Genomic DNA, 18,516 nt, shown 5'->3' on the forward strand with positions numbered 1-18,516 from the left:
ACAATACAATAATAATACAATACAATACAATAATACAATACAACAATACAATACAATACAATACAATACAATACAATACAATACAATACAATAATAATACAATACAATAATACAATACAATATACAATACAATAATACAATATAATAATACAATACAATACAATAATACAATACAATAATAAACAATACAATACAATAATAATACAATACAATACAATAATACAATACAACAATACAATACAATACAATACAACAATAATACAATACAATACAATACAATAATAATACAACGATACAATAATAATCCTGGGTGAGCAGTGGAGCAGTGGATCATATCAAAAATATTTCACATCCGAAGGATCTTTGTTTGGTGATAGTGATAGTGGGTGAGCACGTATGGATCCATAAATAAATATCGGCCTAGATGCGCGGAGAAACGAAGTACGTTTGTTAGTGCACATAAATCACGGCGAGAAATCTATCAATTAACTGTGGTAAAGAAGACCCCAGTCGTATTTTGTTCGGTAAATTGTTGTCAACATTTAAGTGGTTGCAGACGACGATCTCTCTGTGTGTATCAACCATAGACATTGAAGTAGGTCAATGATATCAACACAACAAGTGCTGTAGCCTACACTACGTTACAGTATAAACTAGGCTAAAGCAGACCTAGGCAAATGTAGGCCTAATGTTAAATGCGCAATCACTGGTATCACCTGACCTATGCCTACAGTACTAATTTGGTCATGCGGATTCCCTAAATTCGCATTATACAGCTGCAGAGATACATTGTAGGCCCACAGTCGCCGCGTTTGAATATCAAGTTGTAACCACTTTCAGTCTGCACAGTCCTAGCCTAACAGTAACAATAACATTTAACAACATTGTGAGGCTTTAGGCCTAGACAGGGAAACATCGATTTCAAGCACTTCACTGACTTGTCACCCAATTACCAGCTAGCCTATTTGCTTTTGGGAAGGCCTACTGTAAACTTTAATAAAAGTGCATAGGCCTAGTTAGAAAAATGTCTCCTTGCTTAATGCTTAGGCAGAGTCACAGGCTGTCCCTAGTAGTAAGTAGTAATATGCTGAACATTATTTATAAAAGAGAAGGCAAGAAATTTGAATTCAACAGTAACTGCAATGTGACCAGATTTACTAAAGAAATAACTGTGCAGGGCCAGGTTAACTTTGATAAATACAAAAAAGAATTATATCCCATGCCATGTGTTGAAATGGAAAAAGAATCCAGCACCTTACCAAGAGAGACACATGAAATCATTGACTCCTTACACAGTTACAGCATGATGTTTCAGCTAAGAGTGAGGTGTTTGCTCCAAACCAGCCTACATGAATTGGCTGATCCATTGTGCAGAAAATACTTTGCATCTATCAGCACAGATTGTAAAGAAAATATTTCGCTTCTATTAGCACAGGTAGTAAAATCACCTGGACATTGAGCAATTCTATAGCATTCTCAATCTACCCATACACCTGTTGATATAATGCTGGCACATTCCTACTACATAGCCACCATCACTGTTCTAGATCTGAATAGTTCCCTGGATTAAAAGTTTGAGTACACAAAGGCCTGTTTACTCACACAAAAGATGGCCCAGCTTACTATCACCATAGTAAAATACAATGGCATATCAACTCTCATGTGACACAGTAGCACTTTCAGTACCATTTATGATTTTGTTTAGTATCATTTATGATTTTAGTTCATCATTAAATATCGTTACAGGTCATACGATGGTTGAAGGCTTACATTGTACATGACATCTGTAGAATACTCCCATATGCATTTGTTTAGCAATTTTGTAGTATATGCTTTGCAATGGCAGATCTAATGATTCCATCATCTTCTGATATTTCATCCCCGTTACAGGTCTTAATTTATTCGTCAGTGGCAGACAGCAATGATGGCGACCTTTGACTCTATGAGTTCTAGCATGACAGAGAGCATGACCGCTAACTTCATCGATCCAGTAAACAAACAACCCTTGAAGAGGCTCGAACCGACCATACAAAGATTTACCAAAATAGCCCTGCCAACTGATTTGGGAAGATTATCGCAACACAAGAAAATGATTAAAAGAGTAAGCATAAATCAGGTCTTAGAATGCCAGTCAAATATGTGGGTTAAATTTGTATTTAAAAAAATAGCATAAATAGTATGACATTTCTGGCATATAGGTGAAACTTTAGTAGCACCAAAGCACAAAGAATAAGTCAGTTTTAACTTTGGCACTGTGTCAAAGCATAAGCTGCACACCAGCGGCAAAATCCTCTGCAAGCAATGCTGGATCATTATCAAAGTACAGAGGTTATCCCCTACAGCTTAGCAGTGTCTATTGTGTGAACCTATGGAGCACAAAAAGATTCCGTATTATGTAACCAATTTGATGGATGAGGCCTCGGAAATTGAAAAGGTTATTTCTCCAAAAATAAAAGCGAAAAAAAAAATATATAAAAGTAGTATAGTACAACCTAGGAATTATAGCAGTGATGTTTAATGTTCTACAACTTAATCAGCATTTATTCTTTTGGCCTACAGTCATTATACTTCGCCCATCCTTGACGTTTGTACAACATCTTCAAGAAATAGTCATTTTGAGTCTCATTAATTAGTTAATTTGCTCTCTGTTTTGTTTTCCCCTTAAACAGTGTCGAGAGCAAGAAGACTGGGACAAGCTGAACACTGAACAAATCAATGCAAGATTAACAGTTCAGGTAAGCCAAGCAAAGCAAGTACTAGGTGTCAAATTTGTCCTGATACGTCTATTTTTGCGGCCATTATACTCGTAAAGAATTGCTCTAAAATGATGCAATTCCTAAACAAAATTGAAAAAAGAAAAAAAAGGGTAAAAATGTGACAATAAAAGAAAGTGTAGAACATAGGTATTAAGCACCTAATTGAGTGAAAGAACGTATTGTTTTCTGCAGAGGTCAAAGGTCGCTTAAGGTCGACAGAGGTCAAAAGTCTGGAAAAATTGTAAACTCTCAAATTCAAAAGTCAAAACTTGTATTTATTCCAAAATTGATATATGTAATACCTTTATATTGAGCAAAGGAAACAGTTATGGTATTCTGCAGAGGTCAAAGTTCATTTGAGGTCGACAGAGGTCAAAGTCTGAAATGGCAAAAAGAAAATTGTAAAATGTGGCAAGGAATCTCTAAGCCTCTTGGCTTCCTAGTTGAAAATCTAGAATCCTAGATGCAGTAATAGCTAAATTTATTATTTATCGTTATCTTCTCTCTTAACACAGCAATTAAAAGCAAATATACGGGAGATGGACAAAGCCAGGTGTCAGATACGAGATGAAGACCTCCCTGCCCTAGATGCGAGAGTGAATCCATTGAAGGAGGAGGCGATGGAGGCGATTGCTAGCTTCATCATAGAATGTGGCATGGAGACACTGACATACACCCTGCCGGAGGATGTCCTCTTAGGGGGGAACGAGAGGGTCGTGGGGTCAGAGCAAACACCAAAGGGGACCGGTAGGTTTTTTTGTAAATTCAGGTGTCTGATAAATATCTGATCTCATGTGAAATTTATGTGACATATTAAGTAGGCTGAACATTACCGGTATGGTTTTATCGTATGCATGTGAATTCACCTATCACCCCATTCAAAAACGGAAATTTTTTTAAATAGATATTCCCATGGCTATAAGTCCATTGCTTTATATCAAAAAATAAAGATTGGAAAATTTTGACATCATTAAGGTCAAAACCACATCGTTGTAGCATTTTATACGACCAAAAATATACATTTTTCATTTTTGGTGAAAGTCAAAGGTCATTTGAGGTCACCGCGGATCAAATTGTTAAAACCATGTAATCACCATATCTCAATACTAGAGACTTGAACCAACCTCTAATTTAGTGTGTGAAAATCCACATTGAGTAAGAAAAGCCTATTGTTTCAGGTGGAGTTTCAGGTCATTTGGGATCTTCAGATGTCAAATCATGAAACCCTTGAAAACATGTACACCCTCACTATACATTAGGTCAAATTCATGAAGATAACAACTCATGTTACATCATCGAATCCACAATGCATTTTTGCATTCTGGTTCAGATTTGGTTGCTTGTTATGTTTGAGATAGGGACAAGCTATGGAAATGCCGTTTCTAACCAACCATGTATGGAAATTTCTTTTCTATGTAAGTATGTCCCATTGTCCTCCTCTGGAATATCCCCTAAAAAGTGCAAAAATGATAAACTTTGGCTTTCAAATACTTGACAATTTCCTGACATTTTCTTTTGGTGCCATCTGGTATAAATGTACTTTGGTTAAGTAATGCGGAATACAATCTAGGTTTTTTTTTTTTTTCTGTTGATGATATTTTCACTTCTCTAACAGAGGCAGATGAGAGAAACCACATTCAAGATCAGGCGAGAGACGAGGAAGTCGAGAAGTTGCGCCGGACACTCGAGGAGACAAAACACGTAGAGGAGACTTGGAACAAGTTGAAAGGGGACTTGGAAGATGTCAGTGCAACCATACAGGACTTTGCACAACAAGTCAAGGTATATATATATATATATATATATCAGTTTTGTAACCGGACAGAAATCCCAGTCTGTGAATTCCCAAAATAATGCATTTGATTCTCACAGGCTGTACAAGGATCCTACAGTTCCCTCCTTTTTTCAATTTCCCGAAATTTTGCTTTTCTGAATCTACAAATGTGAGAGGATAGGCCGGCTCCAGTTTATGTTAGTTTGTTACAGATGGGGGCTGTATTCCTTTGCTAGTGTTGTCAGAAGTTCTAGGCTAATAATAATAATATTTGCTTTTTATATAGCGCTTTATACCAGCGATAGGTCTCAAGCGCTTTAAAGACGTTATATTACCCCTGGTCAATGATAACCTGTCCCAGAGACAATCCCTCTAGGCGGCTGCAGTTACATACTGCGCCTATTAAATGACAAGTTACCTCACAGGTACCCATTTAACCCCTGGGTGGAGAGAGGCAAGTGAGATTAAGCATCTTGCCCCAAGGACACAACGTAATGAACTAGGCATGATTTGAACCAGCAATCCTTGGATCATGAGTCCGACGCCTTAGCCAATTGGCCACCACGCTCTCAATGCTTTTTAATGCTTGCTGCATGTATTATCTGCACGTCTAAATTCAATTATTTATATTGCAATACAAAGCCTGCCGTGGTTGCTTTACAGGCTAGGTAGTTTAGGGAACCAAAACTTATATATGACCCAGAGCCACCTACATAATAAATCTAGCCGTCTTTTTAATAATAATAATAATAATTAGAATCAGCAGTTATTTTTACGACGCTTAAGCGACCACAAATGTGGGAGAAACCCGCAAGGGGCTTAGAGATTGCAACTTAAACGTCGGGTGGCTTCCAATTCAACATTTTAAATCACACTCATTTATGATGGTGATGAAATACAGTTCAGTGTGTTTTTATAACCTTTCATTTTTTTTTTTTTTTCTTTCCCTTTTGAAGCAACAAAAAGAGTTGACCGATAGGATAGAAGATAATATCGACACAGCCCAGACAAATGTGCTACAAGGAACCAGAAGTATCATCACGGTAAGATAAACGTCATGTTAGTTTGCCATCGATCAAAGGAAAAAGTATCCGATTTGTTTCCATAAAATGTAACTTATTTGTCAAACTCTGACCACAGCTGGTGACGTTTAGCGGTAGCGAGAAATTCTCTTCCAGCCACACATTTGTACCAATTAATAATCCCCATGTTTTATATGGACGTTATAAAGTATTTCTTATTATCAGAGGTTGATGAGAATCATTAGATGTGATGTTCTCTCACCTGTTGTACTCTACATGTACTTGAAAAATATAAATGGAATACTTTTTTTGTCTTGAAATTAAATTTTTAGTTCTCTGCTTGATTACAGGATCAGATTACAGGATTACAGGATATTGCCAGTTTGTCAGCAAACAAACATACCAATATTTTTTTTCTTGACAATGTCCATTACATAATTTTCTTACAACCATATTTAGATGCATTGATCAACTTTTTGAAGTCACTCATCATGCACGTGCCTTTTCAATTCTCTTCTGCTCCGCAATTTAGGTCTCCAACATCAAAAACGTGATGTTACCCCTGACGGGTGCTTTGCTTGGAACGGCGGTTGGAGGCCCGTTGGGTCTAATGGTTGGGTACAAGGTAGGAGCAGTTGCCGCCTTCGGAGGTGGGGCGGTCGGCTTTCTCGGTGCCCGCATCGCCAAGAGGAAGTCTACCGAAAAGAACAACAAAGATTTGGAACTAATAGAGGAGGAACAGAGAACACTTAGTGAATCAAAGAAAGATACGGACAAGAGATGAAACTAAAGTCTCTACACGACTTCAGCACTCTCAATATGTAGTGCCCTTCTTTCTCTACCTGGATATGGTGAACAATTTTGGAAGGACCATAAGCACAAGGGAGTCCACAGGACGGCCACAGAAAAAGTGGGGTCGGTGAAAGGCCAAAAGCATCTATCTACATTTGAATGTCTTATATAGCCTGCCATGGCAGTCACAGCCAGTCGTCCGAAATTTGCCACCTAGGGCAACGAAAACCAAACATTTCCTAACCACAGGCGAAATCATGGTGAGGGTGCTGTCATTAGTGATACTTGCTACTTAGTCTCAGAGTTCTAAAACATTAATTGATTGTTCCTAGGGCTCTGTGGATTGAAAATGGTTGAGAACCTGTTGGCTCTGCTTTTATAGTATTAAAACAGTATTAATGTATGTAAACGATTACCATAGGGTACATTTGTGAGTTGTATGAAGTATACCATCGTGAATGGCAGATGAAAATGGAATTTTGCCAAGAGGAGCGGTTCAACTTTTATATATAGAGGATTTTCACATTTTGCTCCCTTAAATATGGATTTGCCATTACTGGTTCTTTAAATATTGCAGTTTCCAATATGACCTATTATTGGCATTGAACTCAGTTGAAAGAACACTTTGCATTTATCTTGGCAGTATAAGAAGGAAAACCGAGGAAACGTTAGTCAAAGTTTAAACTTCCTAGTGGTGGGCACTTAAACATCAAACGTTCACAAACTGATTTATGTTAAAATGATTTTTGGTTGGGTTAACATAACTTCCTTTTAAGCACATATTGTGATACTGATGCAGAAACCTAGCCAAAGAAAATGTAACAGAGAACTAAAAGCAAAACAACTGCTTAGCAACCTTGAAAAAACAGGAAAACTCCAAAAGCACAGTATAGTGAAGGCTCATCTACTGGAGCTGAAATTATTTCAAACTAAATTGTCTGCCACGGATACATTCTGAAAGAGATGAAATGGTGGCTGGAGAATGGCTGATCATACCAACCAACCAACACAATATTTGGCGGAAACCATGGAAATGATTCAGTCAATTCTTGAGAGTTGAAAGAATGGATGGAATGTGGAGATCACAGAACTAGTAGCTGGATAGTAAGGAGAATTTTTTGGAAACAGGGATTTCTGCTTGGTTAGCCAGTGAGTGTTTTTTAAGACTTCCAGCAATCATAGTTCCTCATCTTTGAACTTGTGATAAAACAGGCTGCTGGATTGTGAACAACCCAGGAAAAAATTTACCTCAAATTTACCGCGGTAACATACCACACTTTTACCCCGGTAAAACCGGGGTAAAAACGCGGTAAATTTGTTGTACATTACCGCGGTGTTTTGGCCCTATGGACGCGGTAAACCACGGTTTACCGCAGTAAATTACCACAAATTTACCATGGTTTTACCTCACTTTTACCCCAATTTTACCGCAATTTACCACGGTGTTACCATACTTTTACCGGGCTTTTACTACACTTTTACTACGCTTATTGTCCTCAAAGACTTGTTTTAAATGGAAAGAGTACTCTGAACATAATTACATAGACTTGTCAAGTCATTTATTAGACCTGACAGAGAATACCCAAATCTGAGGACACTGATTGGTCAATTTTTGTGTGCCACAGTGTTGAGGCACAGAACCTATGCCTTATGTGTGCTAGTTTATATAGTTCTTTTTTCATTTTAAAGGCTTTTAGGTTCTCCCTAATAATGAAAAAAGAATTAATTGTTGTCTCCTCTCAAATATATCAGGGATTCCATGAAGGAATTCTCTATGTATCTATCCTCTGCTTGTTTTGTTTTAGGAAAAGAGATGCATACTATAACATATAAGAATAGCAGTTTGTCTCTCTTCTTTATTCAACTCATATTCACAGGTAATTTATATTGCCAACATTAAGATATGAGTAGAACAAAAGGTTTGTCATATCAGTATTGCAAAAATATGGGACAAAATCATGGAAAAATTGCTGTAAATGTACCATCATGTTTCATAGTGTGACCCATATATGTTCTACTGTGGTACAATTATGGTAAATTTACCATAGTATAATTGCACCGTATAGTTTTACCCTATTTTTACTGTGGTTAATCATGGCACAATTGTAGGAATTTCACATATGTAGTTTATGTACCATATAAACTTACCCTACTTTTACTACAGTAATATCATGGTAAAACTATGGTAAATTTACCGTAGTAAATGTACCACACTTTTACCCTACTTTTACCGCGGTAATACCATGGTAAAACTGTGGTTAATTTACCGTAGTAAATGTACCGCACTTTTACCCTACTTATACCGCGGTTATATCATGGTAAAACTGCGGTAAATTTACCGCAGTAAATGAACCACACTTTTACCCTACTTTTACCGCGGTAATACCATGGTAAAATTGTGGTAAATTTACCGTAGTAAATGTACCACACTTTTACCGCGGTAATACCATGGTAAAACTGCGGTAAATTTACCGTAGTAAATGTACCGCACTTTTACCCTACTTATACCGCGGTAGTATCATGGTAAAACTGCGGTAAATTTACCGCGGTAAATGTACCGCACTTTTACCCTACTTATACCGTGGTAATATCATGGTAAAACTGTGGTAAATTTACCGCGGTAAATGTACCGCACTTTTACCGCGGTAATACCATGGTAAAACTGCGGTAAATGTACCGCGGTTGATTTCACCACAATTTTACCACACATTTACCCTATTTACCACACATTTACCATAGTTTACCGCAGTAAAATTAGGGTACATTTTTTGCTGGGAAGCTCAAATTTATGCACCAATAGTTGAGGCACATATAAAGAACAGTGTGTTCCTGTAATAACAACAGAAGATAAATTATTGCAAGGATTTTAAAGTTGCTGTGTTTTATAGTCTCTTGTTCAGAGGGTAAAATGTTAAAACAGTTTCATTTTAGTCGTAGCAAGCCTAGCTTAATTTGCTTGCAGTTTTCCCAAGTATGACACAGTTCCACAGCAGTGGTAGCAAGCCTAGCTTACTTGCTCACAGTTACCCTAAGCCTACCACAGTTTCATGGTAATGGTAGCAAGCCTAGCTTACTTTGCTCGCAGTTGCCCTAAGCCTACCACAGTTTCACAGCAGTGGTAGCAAGCCTAGCTCACCTTTGCCCTAAGCCTACCAGTTCCACAGCAGTGGTAGCAAGCCTAGCTCACTTGCTCACAGTTACCCTAAGCCTACCACAGTTTCATGGTAATGGTAGCAAGCCTAGCTTACTTTGCTCGCAGTTGCCCTAAGCCTACCACAGTTTCACAGCAGTGGTAGCAAGCCTAGCTCACAGTTGCCCTAAGCCTACCAGTTCTACAGCAGTGGTAGCAAGCCTAGCTCACTTTGCTCACAGTTGCCCTAAGCCTACCACAGTTACATGGTAGTGGTAGCAAGCCTAGCTTACTTTGCATGCAGTTATCCTTAAGCCTACCACAGTTTCAAAGTAGTGGTGGCAAGCCTAGCTAACTTTGCATGCAGTTGCGACAAGTCTACCACAGTTTCATTGCATTTGTTTTAAACCTGGTTTGATTTCCATATAATTATCAGGGCTTAAGCTGTAAAGTGTTGAGACTAGTTATAGAACTCAACAACAGTAGCTTTGGCCACCAAGTTGAATGAATCTGGTGGGAATTTCTGATATGAAGTTAGGAAATTCAACCGCTACTTTGTACTAAGTTATTTCATAAGTTACTTGAAAAAAAAAATTCCCCTTTAATTTTTATTTGTAGGGGTGTATGTTTGAAGATGAATTTTTGTATAGCTTCATTAATCCACCTCCATATTTATATATGCACTCCGATTTAGGTCGAGTGCAATCCTGTCCAGTAGCATTAATTTGGAATGTCTAGTTTGATTAAATTGGTGCTATTTATTAGATAACAGTCTGGACCAGGTGAGCATTTGTAACATTTTCCTGCCATTCCATAAAATCCACCCAAAAACAAAATGTCAATATTTCATTTTCTTATTTTATAATTGTGCTTTTTTATCCTCACAGGTGGAAACTTGGAGGCTTCTCGTCTCAAAATTTGCAGGGCTCTTTGAAAGCAGGCATGATTCAAAAAGGGGGGGGGGAGGGGGCATCCTCCCCTTTCAACCTCCCATAAAAATAAGTTATTAGGACTTATCCTTCTGTTGAAAAATAGTCCAAATATAAGGCTCAGAATGCGACATTTGATTTCCTTAAATTGATTTTTCTTGTGAGGTTGACCCTGCAGATCACCCACCTGGTAGTCTGGTTCAACAACCCCTAGGGTCACACTCCCATTTTATATAAAATCCTGAATTATGCTGCTGGGACAGAATTAGCTTCATGTTAAATGTATGCTTAACAGTTTTGTTGCATTTGTGTAACAGTTAAATTCATTTACAGTTTAGTATACTAGTTGTGTAGTATTTTGCTTAAAAGGTGTGTTGTATTGGCCGCAAATATGCTAGATATTCAAAATTTGGTCACTGTCTGGCTTGTTTTTAACCTATTGTTCATTTATCAGTCAGTGCATGAATACTGGCTTCCTTGCTTCACCACACTTTATCATTTTCTGTGTAATATTTGTCTTTAAAATGTGCAATTTTTAAGGTATTTGTTACCAGTTTTGTCAGTTAAGTTAATACAAATGTGCCTTAACTAAATAGACAATAAAAAAAATTGTTTACTATTCTAGCACAAAGTTTTTTTTTTCTTTTCTTCATTCTTACCAGTGTCCTGCTTTGATATACAAGTTAGGGAGATTGCAAGCCAAGATGTTACTCACACGTATTGAAGCACGTCATCACCATCGCATATGTAGGTTCCGTTTGCCTTTGGCAAGGAATCAACAAAACCAAGACACAATGGTGATGCATGATGGGGTTGCTGAAGGTTACCTTGAGGAATTTGAAAACCCACATATAATGTATAAAAACACAACTTATCAAAAAGAAAATGGAGACACTCCTTGTCTAGGACTCAAACCCCCCAAAGAGAGCATTTTGTTCCTTTGCTCCTTCCATTCTCTGAAGTTGAAATATTAGAAATGAGGATTATTACTAAACAGTTGCAGTGGTTAGTGCTGTAACCGAAGGGTTAGGATATACTTGTAGTCTAGGGTTCAAAACCCAGAAAGAGCATTTTGATATTTTGCCACTTTCCTCCTTTCATTTCTGAAGTTGAAATATTAGAAACTAGCACTATTTCTCAACAGTTACAGTTGCGAAGTTGGCAGTGCTCTGTAACTGAGAGAGTCAGACAAGCTCCACGTCTCCGGTTCAAGTCCAGCCAGAGCATTTCACTTTTCTGTTCTTTGAAGCAGGCCGAAGTATAAAGATAAGAAACAAAGTATATTTCATTGGGAACCAAAATGGTGTAATCGGTAGAGCTGTAAGCTACTGGACATTCGTAAACAGCTGGATTCAAGCCCCGGGTAAGTGATCGCTGTCCAAGGACTCACTGCCGGCACCCCTCTACCTGACAAGGTTCCCGAGCAGCCTAGGTGAATTGGATGGCCACCTCTCCCTGACAAGGATCAGAGGAGAATATGTTTTATGATATCTTTAAGTCCAAACACTTGGATCTTTAAATATTTGTAAAGCTTCCAACATCAATGTCTCCCCTAATAGTATAGTGGTAAAGAAATTTTTTGGGCACCGCAAGGTACTGGTTCAATCTCAAGCTTTGCTTGTTTTATCAATGGAAAAAGAAAAAAAGTTCAGTGTCTTACCAAAAACATCCATAAAAACAAGAAAGGCAAAGTGGGTAGGTGTTTCCTCCTATAATGAAAATCATAGAAATGTACAAATTACACACAGAAATCACAGAAACCAAAAAAGCTTTGTTCTTTTAATAATTGGCAAAATATGTCTTTCATATAATATTTTTTTTTCAATATATACTATTTTATCTTGACAGGCTTTTTGCTTAACTTATTGAAGTTAATTAAAGGTTCAGCATTAACACCCAAACAGAATCGTCACAAAAGTCTCTAACAGAAAGGAAAAAACAGCATCAACAACAAAAAGCAAGAAAAGCGGGTGAAAGCAAAATGTTAATATTATTATGTACTTGTAAACACAAGGAAATTATCAAGAGTTTAAAGTTACTGCAAGTTTGGACCCTTTGGCAACAAAATCTGAATATTAAAATAAACTCAAAAGAAAACAAAGAATAATAATAGTTGTCTTAATCCTTGATAAGATTATGATTTCCTTATTGTTCAAAAAATTGAGTTATTCTCCACTTTGCTACAGAATGGGTCAAACAAAATTTGGACATGGGCACCAGCAGGGGGTGGGTACTTAGGGGAGGAATATTTTGCCCCACCCATGGAAAGTCAAAGTAGTATAGAAATAGGAGCGAAAAACAGCTCTCTTTGTTAAGAATAGGATTTTCAACTTGTTCACTTTTGATGGTTCACCTGTAATAACTTGTTGGTGTTATAAATTTGTCATTCTATCACACTTTTTCTTCACACACAAAGCAACTTAAAAAGCACACTATTATGTCAGCTGTGAAAATTAACTGAGCTACAAATATTATAATTGCATATGTAAAACCTTTGTTTATTGCATACATTATTGTGACCTTTGGTGTTGCCTTTTGAATATTGACATGTGCTTTATACTGATTTTTTTTTGGTTGGGTATATGGATATTGATAAATATGGAAGGTCAACTTGTTTTCACTAAGTTTGACCAAATGGATATCATAGTTTGGGTATATATCAGAAGGAAAATACATTTCCATGAAGAAACACATTTCCTTTCCATATACCCTCCACAAACAAGAACATTTCTTACGAATCTTGGCAAGCGAAGGTGTGGATAATATTGGCTGCCAGATGTATGCTACATACACAAATATATATTGATAGAAATCATGTAATTCACTTTGCATACGTGATTCATCATTTCTTCAAATAGTTAGTTTCAAAGGTAACTTTTTTTCTTTCTTTTAGCTACTGATGAATATTGAAAGAAGATAAAAAATATCTCCAAAACAAACAAAAAAAAAGGAAAAATTCAAAGTTACTCAATACTTCCTATACAAGCATTTCATACAACCGCTATTTTCCCTTTCTTCAATCTGAAAAGCTGCACATCTCAATTTCTATCTGAAAAGTTTCCAAGGATGGCAGAGACAACAGGTTTTAGTAATGGTGTAAAGACAGTCCCACAATGCCATGACTAAATCGCCACAGGATTAAACTCCACCATCATGTTCTAGTTTCCGATATTCACAACGACCCCAAATTTTATAATCTGATCCCCTCCCACCCACCCCCTCTTTCCACCACGGTACAATAAACAACTGAATAGCACACATAAGGACTGTGTTCTAATAAGTACTTGTTGGGAAAACACTGCAAGTTGAGTTTCCCAACTGTAGCTGGCATGAAGTAAAACTGGATAAATATTGATCTGTCCTTGTCTTAGGCACATGCACCCTGCCAAACCTCCCACAATTTTTCCCCGTTATGGATGTCCAAGTCGGGTACCGTTCATTCGAGGAGTGTGCGGCTGGCCTTAACTCTACTTACAACTACAATCAGTGCAGGCTACATTTTAACACCAATTGAAAAGTAACACCAAGGAGCTGACATTATCAACTTCACCTAATAGAGACATAATCTTATATTTTGAACACAAAATTCAAAATTTCAAAAAAAGATTTTAAGTAATTATACCTTCAACATACCATAGATATAGTAATTTGACATGTGACCAAAAATCCCCTTAGGCAGAAACGATCAATACTATCTGTGTTATACTGGAAAGCTTTCGTTCGAACCAGAAAACAAACACGTTTTTTCCCCCCTCTGTCACCCCTCTTCTCATAGCTCTCTTCCACCTTTTCTTTCTCCACATCTTTCTGTCTTTGTCCATCTCTAGTTTATTCCCCACCCCCTTCCCTTAATCCTCTCTTTGTGTTTCTACAGTTTATATCCTACCCTGTTGGTTTCTTTCTTCTCTCCATCCCTTGTCTACTAATCCCCTTACATCTATCTCTTTGTGTTCACCATGCTCATTAACCTGTCTGTATTCTGTGTGTGTATCTGTTTCTTCTGTAACTGTAACTTGTCATTTAGCCTTTGAAGAAGATCCTGCTAAGATTGAAACGTCAAGCCCTCTAACTTTTACACATAACGGTTTATAGTGGTTATCCAGTATGAACTAAATAGGAGATACGGTTTGAAGAAGGATTGCCATTATAAGAATTTTACGTTAAGGCCCGCCCACTCATTAATATGCATGATGGCAACCACAAACAACAGGGGCACATCTACACATAACAGGGCATCTACCTACCATACATGACATTGACTCAACCTGTGCTTCTTAAGATATCGCCAGTATGATTTGCAAAGGTTAATGAGCCTTCGGCAATGTAACCAAAAAGTGAACACAAAAAAACATTTTTGAAATGGCAACACAACAAAATATAAACATAAAACATGTGAATTCTTACAAATTATACATCTTAATTTGTTTGCCCTAATATAAACCAGTAAAAAAAAAACATACTACCACTCACAGCAAATGAAAAATTTAACTTAGAAAAAGGCAAAAATATTGCATGAATGTTACCACCAAAATGTGTGCCCTAGCTCCAGAAGAACTCTCCATAGATCAGAGAATCTTTTTGCACTAAATTTCTATATTATTTTTCTTTATTGGTGGTTCATATTAAACACAAAGCATCAGTAAGATGGTGAATTTTTGGTTCATGAAAGAAATCATCAAACACTCAGTACTTAACAGGTCATCAGTATCGCCAATTAATATACTAAATATGCTAGTCAAAGCCAAATAATGGTCACTCATGTGCAAACAACCTAAGTACACACATTTAATTTGCACCCCTATGAGCCATGTCTCTTTGGCATTTGCAAAAATCGTTCAATTTGGCCATCCAAGCTGGCTATCTTTGAGAATTAATTTAGAGAGTCAAACTATCCAGCAGAACTTGTTTGAGCAAAGATTAGCATGTTTAATATTTTGGATGGAATGCTGATAACCTTTCAATTCTATTTGATGATAAAAAGCTATTTTAGGAGGCAAAATATTCATTTCATCAATTGCCATCTTATTTCTCAGTAACATTTTTTTCTTCTTCAAATTTTACAGCAAATTTATGGCCAAATGCAAATAATTACTTTCGCAGTTTACTTTCTCGTTTTAGATTTCCTAAATTAAGCCTCCGTTTTGTGGCCTGGTTCACTTTCTGTGTATCCTGCTTGAGTACTCTAGATAATTTCCTGTTTTCCAAAATGAAGCAAAAAATGGCATGTTTGATAGCAGGGTCAAATAGTTCTTTCATCTTATATCCAGCTTAATGTGTTTAGCATGACTTTAAAATATGGTCAGAACAATTTTACTTGCAATTTTGGAGGGGGAAAAAAACTCTTTTTGCTATTAAGCTTAAACTGTATATATCTCGTTTTGAAAGCACTGACCAAACTTCTTTTTTTTTGGGGGGGGGGGGAGGTGTTTTATTGCAAAGTTAACAATTCTTCACAAAGAAGTCGCCCCTTCCGCCCCCCTCATTAATTTGTTATGCAACAATACTAATAAAGAAAAAGTTTATCCCCCCATAAGATGATACCAAAAGAGGATGCAAAAAGGTGCATTAATGTTATCCCCAAAAATGAATAGACCATATTTAACTTTACAAAAATAGACCTGCACAGAATTACTTTCATCTGGAAATAACAAGGCCAGCCTTGTTTCTGGTATGTCGAGTTTGGCACTGATACTCTAAATTATTCTTATGAAATATAATTTCGATATTGAAATGAAACAATTTTGAATAAATAAAGTTAAAGGTTTTACAGTCTTGTTTGAGGCCAAGGCCCCCTCACAAGACTTAACAACTTAACCCCTGGTCCTTGGCACAATTCAAACAATCCCTCCTGGGACACTAAATTGCACCACATCTACGTGCCCCCTGGGGACTTCCCATAGTTTACAGCCACAAACCGGCAATTACAACTATATTTACAAGGTACCTCGCAAGCCCCCATTTGTACACCTGGATGAAGAGAGGCAATGGAGATAAAGTGCCTTGCCTGAGGCATGACACAATGTAATGATCTGGCCAGGACTTGAACCGGCAAGCCTTGGATCACAAGTCCACTGCCTTTAATAACCACTTGACCACAATGATATAACTGAATTTATTTGATTTTGCTGAAAGATTTGCTGATACAGTGGGCTTGGCCTCCAGTAATCTTTTTTGTTATCATTTTTGATACATATATCCTAGAAAGTAATATAATAGCATTAAAAAAAATTGTATTAATATTAACTAGTTTTGTATGTGATTCATACTCATATAAAAAGTCTCTGGAAAAAAAAAACACCCACAACTTAACAAAGTAAAAACAAAATTAAAGTTGCAAATCTAGTAAGAATATTTTTTAAAGACAATATTCAATGTATACTTTGAGTGATAACTTAGTAAAGGCTAAGTAAAACTTGCATGCCTCAAAAAGCAGAAAGCTAATTTAAAATAAAAATATCCCGACTTAACTTGGGAGCCAACATTCATGAACTTCAAATTCGGTGGGCTGCTCAATTTTTTCCTGCATAAACTTAAGGAAGCAAGGTTTTCATTTTCCTGTCTATGCAAACATATCAGCCCTCAACAGTTTGCTGTACAATTACAAGGCATAATGTCCTTTAAAAGCACCAAAGAATACAAAGTGACAGGTTAATAAAATTGGACTTTTAACGGGGAAACTATATTTGTGTGGATGTCATTTAAAATTTTAAATCTATATGCTGGAACTTACAAGGTGACAGACTGCTCAAAATGGGTAGACCCTTCTAAGGAATTTGGGAATTAAATTCACTCCAACTTTAAAGAAAGAGAATGCAAGAATAGAATGGGATGATCAAACATTTGAAATTCTCATTTATGTAAGTTTTCCCGGTATGTTTTATCAACACGACCAAAGAAGAGGTTTTATTCCCTTCTGTGAATCCGCCATTATTATTTGCCAAGTGCAAATGAGAAGACTTATATCATGTTTTTCCCCCTATTTATTATGGCAAACTGCAGCACTGCAATATTGTAACAAATGGTTTCTCAAAGTCATTTTTATAAACAATTTTATAAATAAACTTGTGTCACAGATTTATAGGACAGGTTGCAGATACAACAAATCAATTCATGGAAAATTACAAGTTTTGAAGCTGCTCACAAGCATAAACTGGAGTAATTTGTTTACTCTTTCAGTAGTGGATGCTGACTTCATCTGCTGTTGGCACGGATAACACATTTTTCTTAGCAATAACTATCATCTTTCCATTTTGTTTCCTCTTCATAAAATGTTATGAAGAGAGAGAGAGAGTAAAAGTAACACAGGGATGTGTCCAGGATTTCCTGAGGGCCGGGTATACTGATCGCCGTGCTGAGGGGAGGGGTCTAAGGGGAGAGGTGGTGTCCCCCTCCCCTTTGGGAAATTTTTTGATTTTTGAAGGTGCTCAGATGCCAAATGCAGGCACTAGTGTAGAACGAAAAACACACACAATATCAACAAACACGTAACAGTTTAGCTTAGGCGCAAATAGAAAAAATCTGAGTAAACATTCTTCAAAGTTTGATGAAAGCCTCAGGGAATGATATGACCAGTGGTGGCTAAAATCCAAAGACTCACACACTAGCATCCTTTGGTTCGTGACAAAATTATCCTCCTCCACTTCTCTGTTTCTCTGTCCATCCTCGAATCTATCTATCCTTCAAACAAATTAGACCCTCCATCCCCCAAATAATATGAAAAATTGTTACTTCACAAAATGGTTCTTCTTTCGTCCAATTCGGCAGTAAATGCCGTTCCCCTTTCGATCTGAGAATCTGCAAACATTTCTTTTAATCACCTGGTTAATCACCTGGTTAATCACCCGGTTAATCACCTGGTGTTGTTCCTCTTTCATAAACAGTCTCTGCACAGTGCCACTTGTCCGTGGATGAAATCTCGACAAGGGCACAACCTTCGGTATCCGGTTTTCGAACCGGCACAGCTGAAGAGTATGTCCGTTAATTGTAAGTAACACTTGTTCCTAAAACGTCCTTGTTTTAACGCCGGTGGGTAAACATCTTCGACTGACTCCTCGGAAGAACAGGTGGTAGCGAAGTGCCTGTTAACCGGAGGAAAAAACAGACAAAATTAAAT

At 37.1% G+C, this 18,516-nt stretch overlaps 2 protein-coding genes across 6 annotated transcripts in view; one reads left to right on the top strand and one right to left on the bottom strand.

The window, feature by feature from the left end:
• Positions 1-310: 310 nt before the first annotated feature.
• Positions 311-12,472, top strand: LOC139964812 (syntaxin-17-like). 4 transcript variants are annotated; one of them, XM_071966806.1, is made up of 7 exons: positions 311-595; positions 1,891-2,101; positions 2,670-2,735; positions 3,272-3,503; positions 4,372-4,538; positions 5,487-5,573; positions 6,085-12,472. In XM_071966806.1, the coding sequence occupies exons 2-7, from the start codon at positions 1,922-1,924 to the stop codon at positions 6,334-6,336; spliced, it is 984 nt and encodes a 327-aa protein (XP_071822907.1). In that variant the 5' UTR covers positions 311-595; positions 1,891-1,921; the 3' UTR covers positions 6,337-12,472. The 4 variants fall into 4 exon arrangements, with proteins under 4 accessions (XP_071822907.1, XP_071822908.1, XP_071822909.1 ...); XM_071966807.1 differs by having other exon boundaries at positions 311-524; XM_071966808.1 differs by having other exon boundaries at positions 311-494.
• Positions 12,174-18,516, bottom strand: part of LOC139964806 (alpha-1,6-mannosylglycoprotein 6-beta-N-acetylglucosaminyltransferase A-like) — a 72,508-nt gene continuing 66,165 nt past the window's right edge. For both annotated transcript variants that reach the window (XM_071966789.1, XM_071966790.1), the window contains one exon: positions 12,174-18,481. In XM_071966789.1, coding sequence (XP_071822890.1) covers positions 18,274-18,481 — 208 coding nt within the window. In that variant the 3' untranslated portion in view covers positions 12,174-18,273. The remainder of the gene's footprint in view (positions 18,482-18,516) is intronic.

Source organism: Apostichopus japonicus, chromosome 23, assembly GCF_037975245.1.
Source record: "Apostichopus japonicus isolate 1M-3 chromosome 23, ASM3797524v1, whole genome shotgun sequence".
NCBI classification, from domain to species: domain Eukaryota; kingdom Metazoa; phylum Echinodermata; class Holothuroidea; order Aspidochirotida; family Stichopodidae; genus Apostichopus; species Apostichopus japonicus.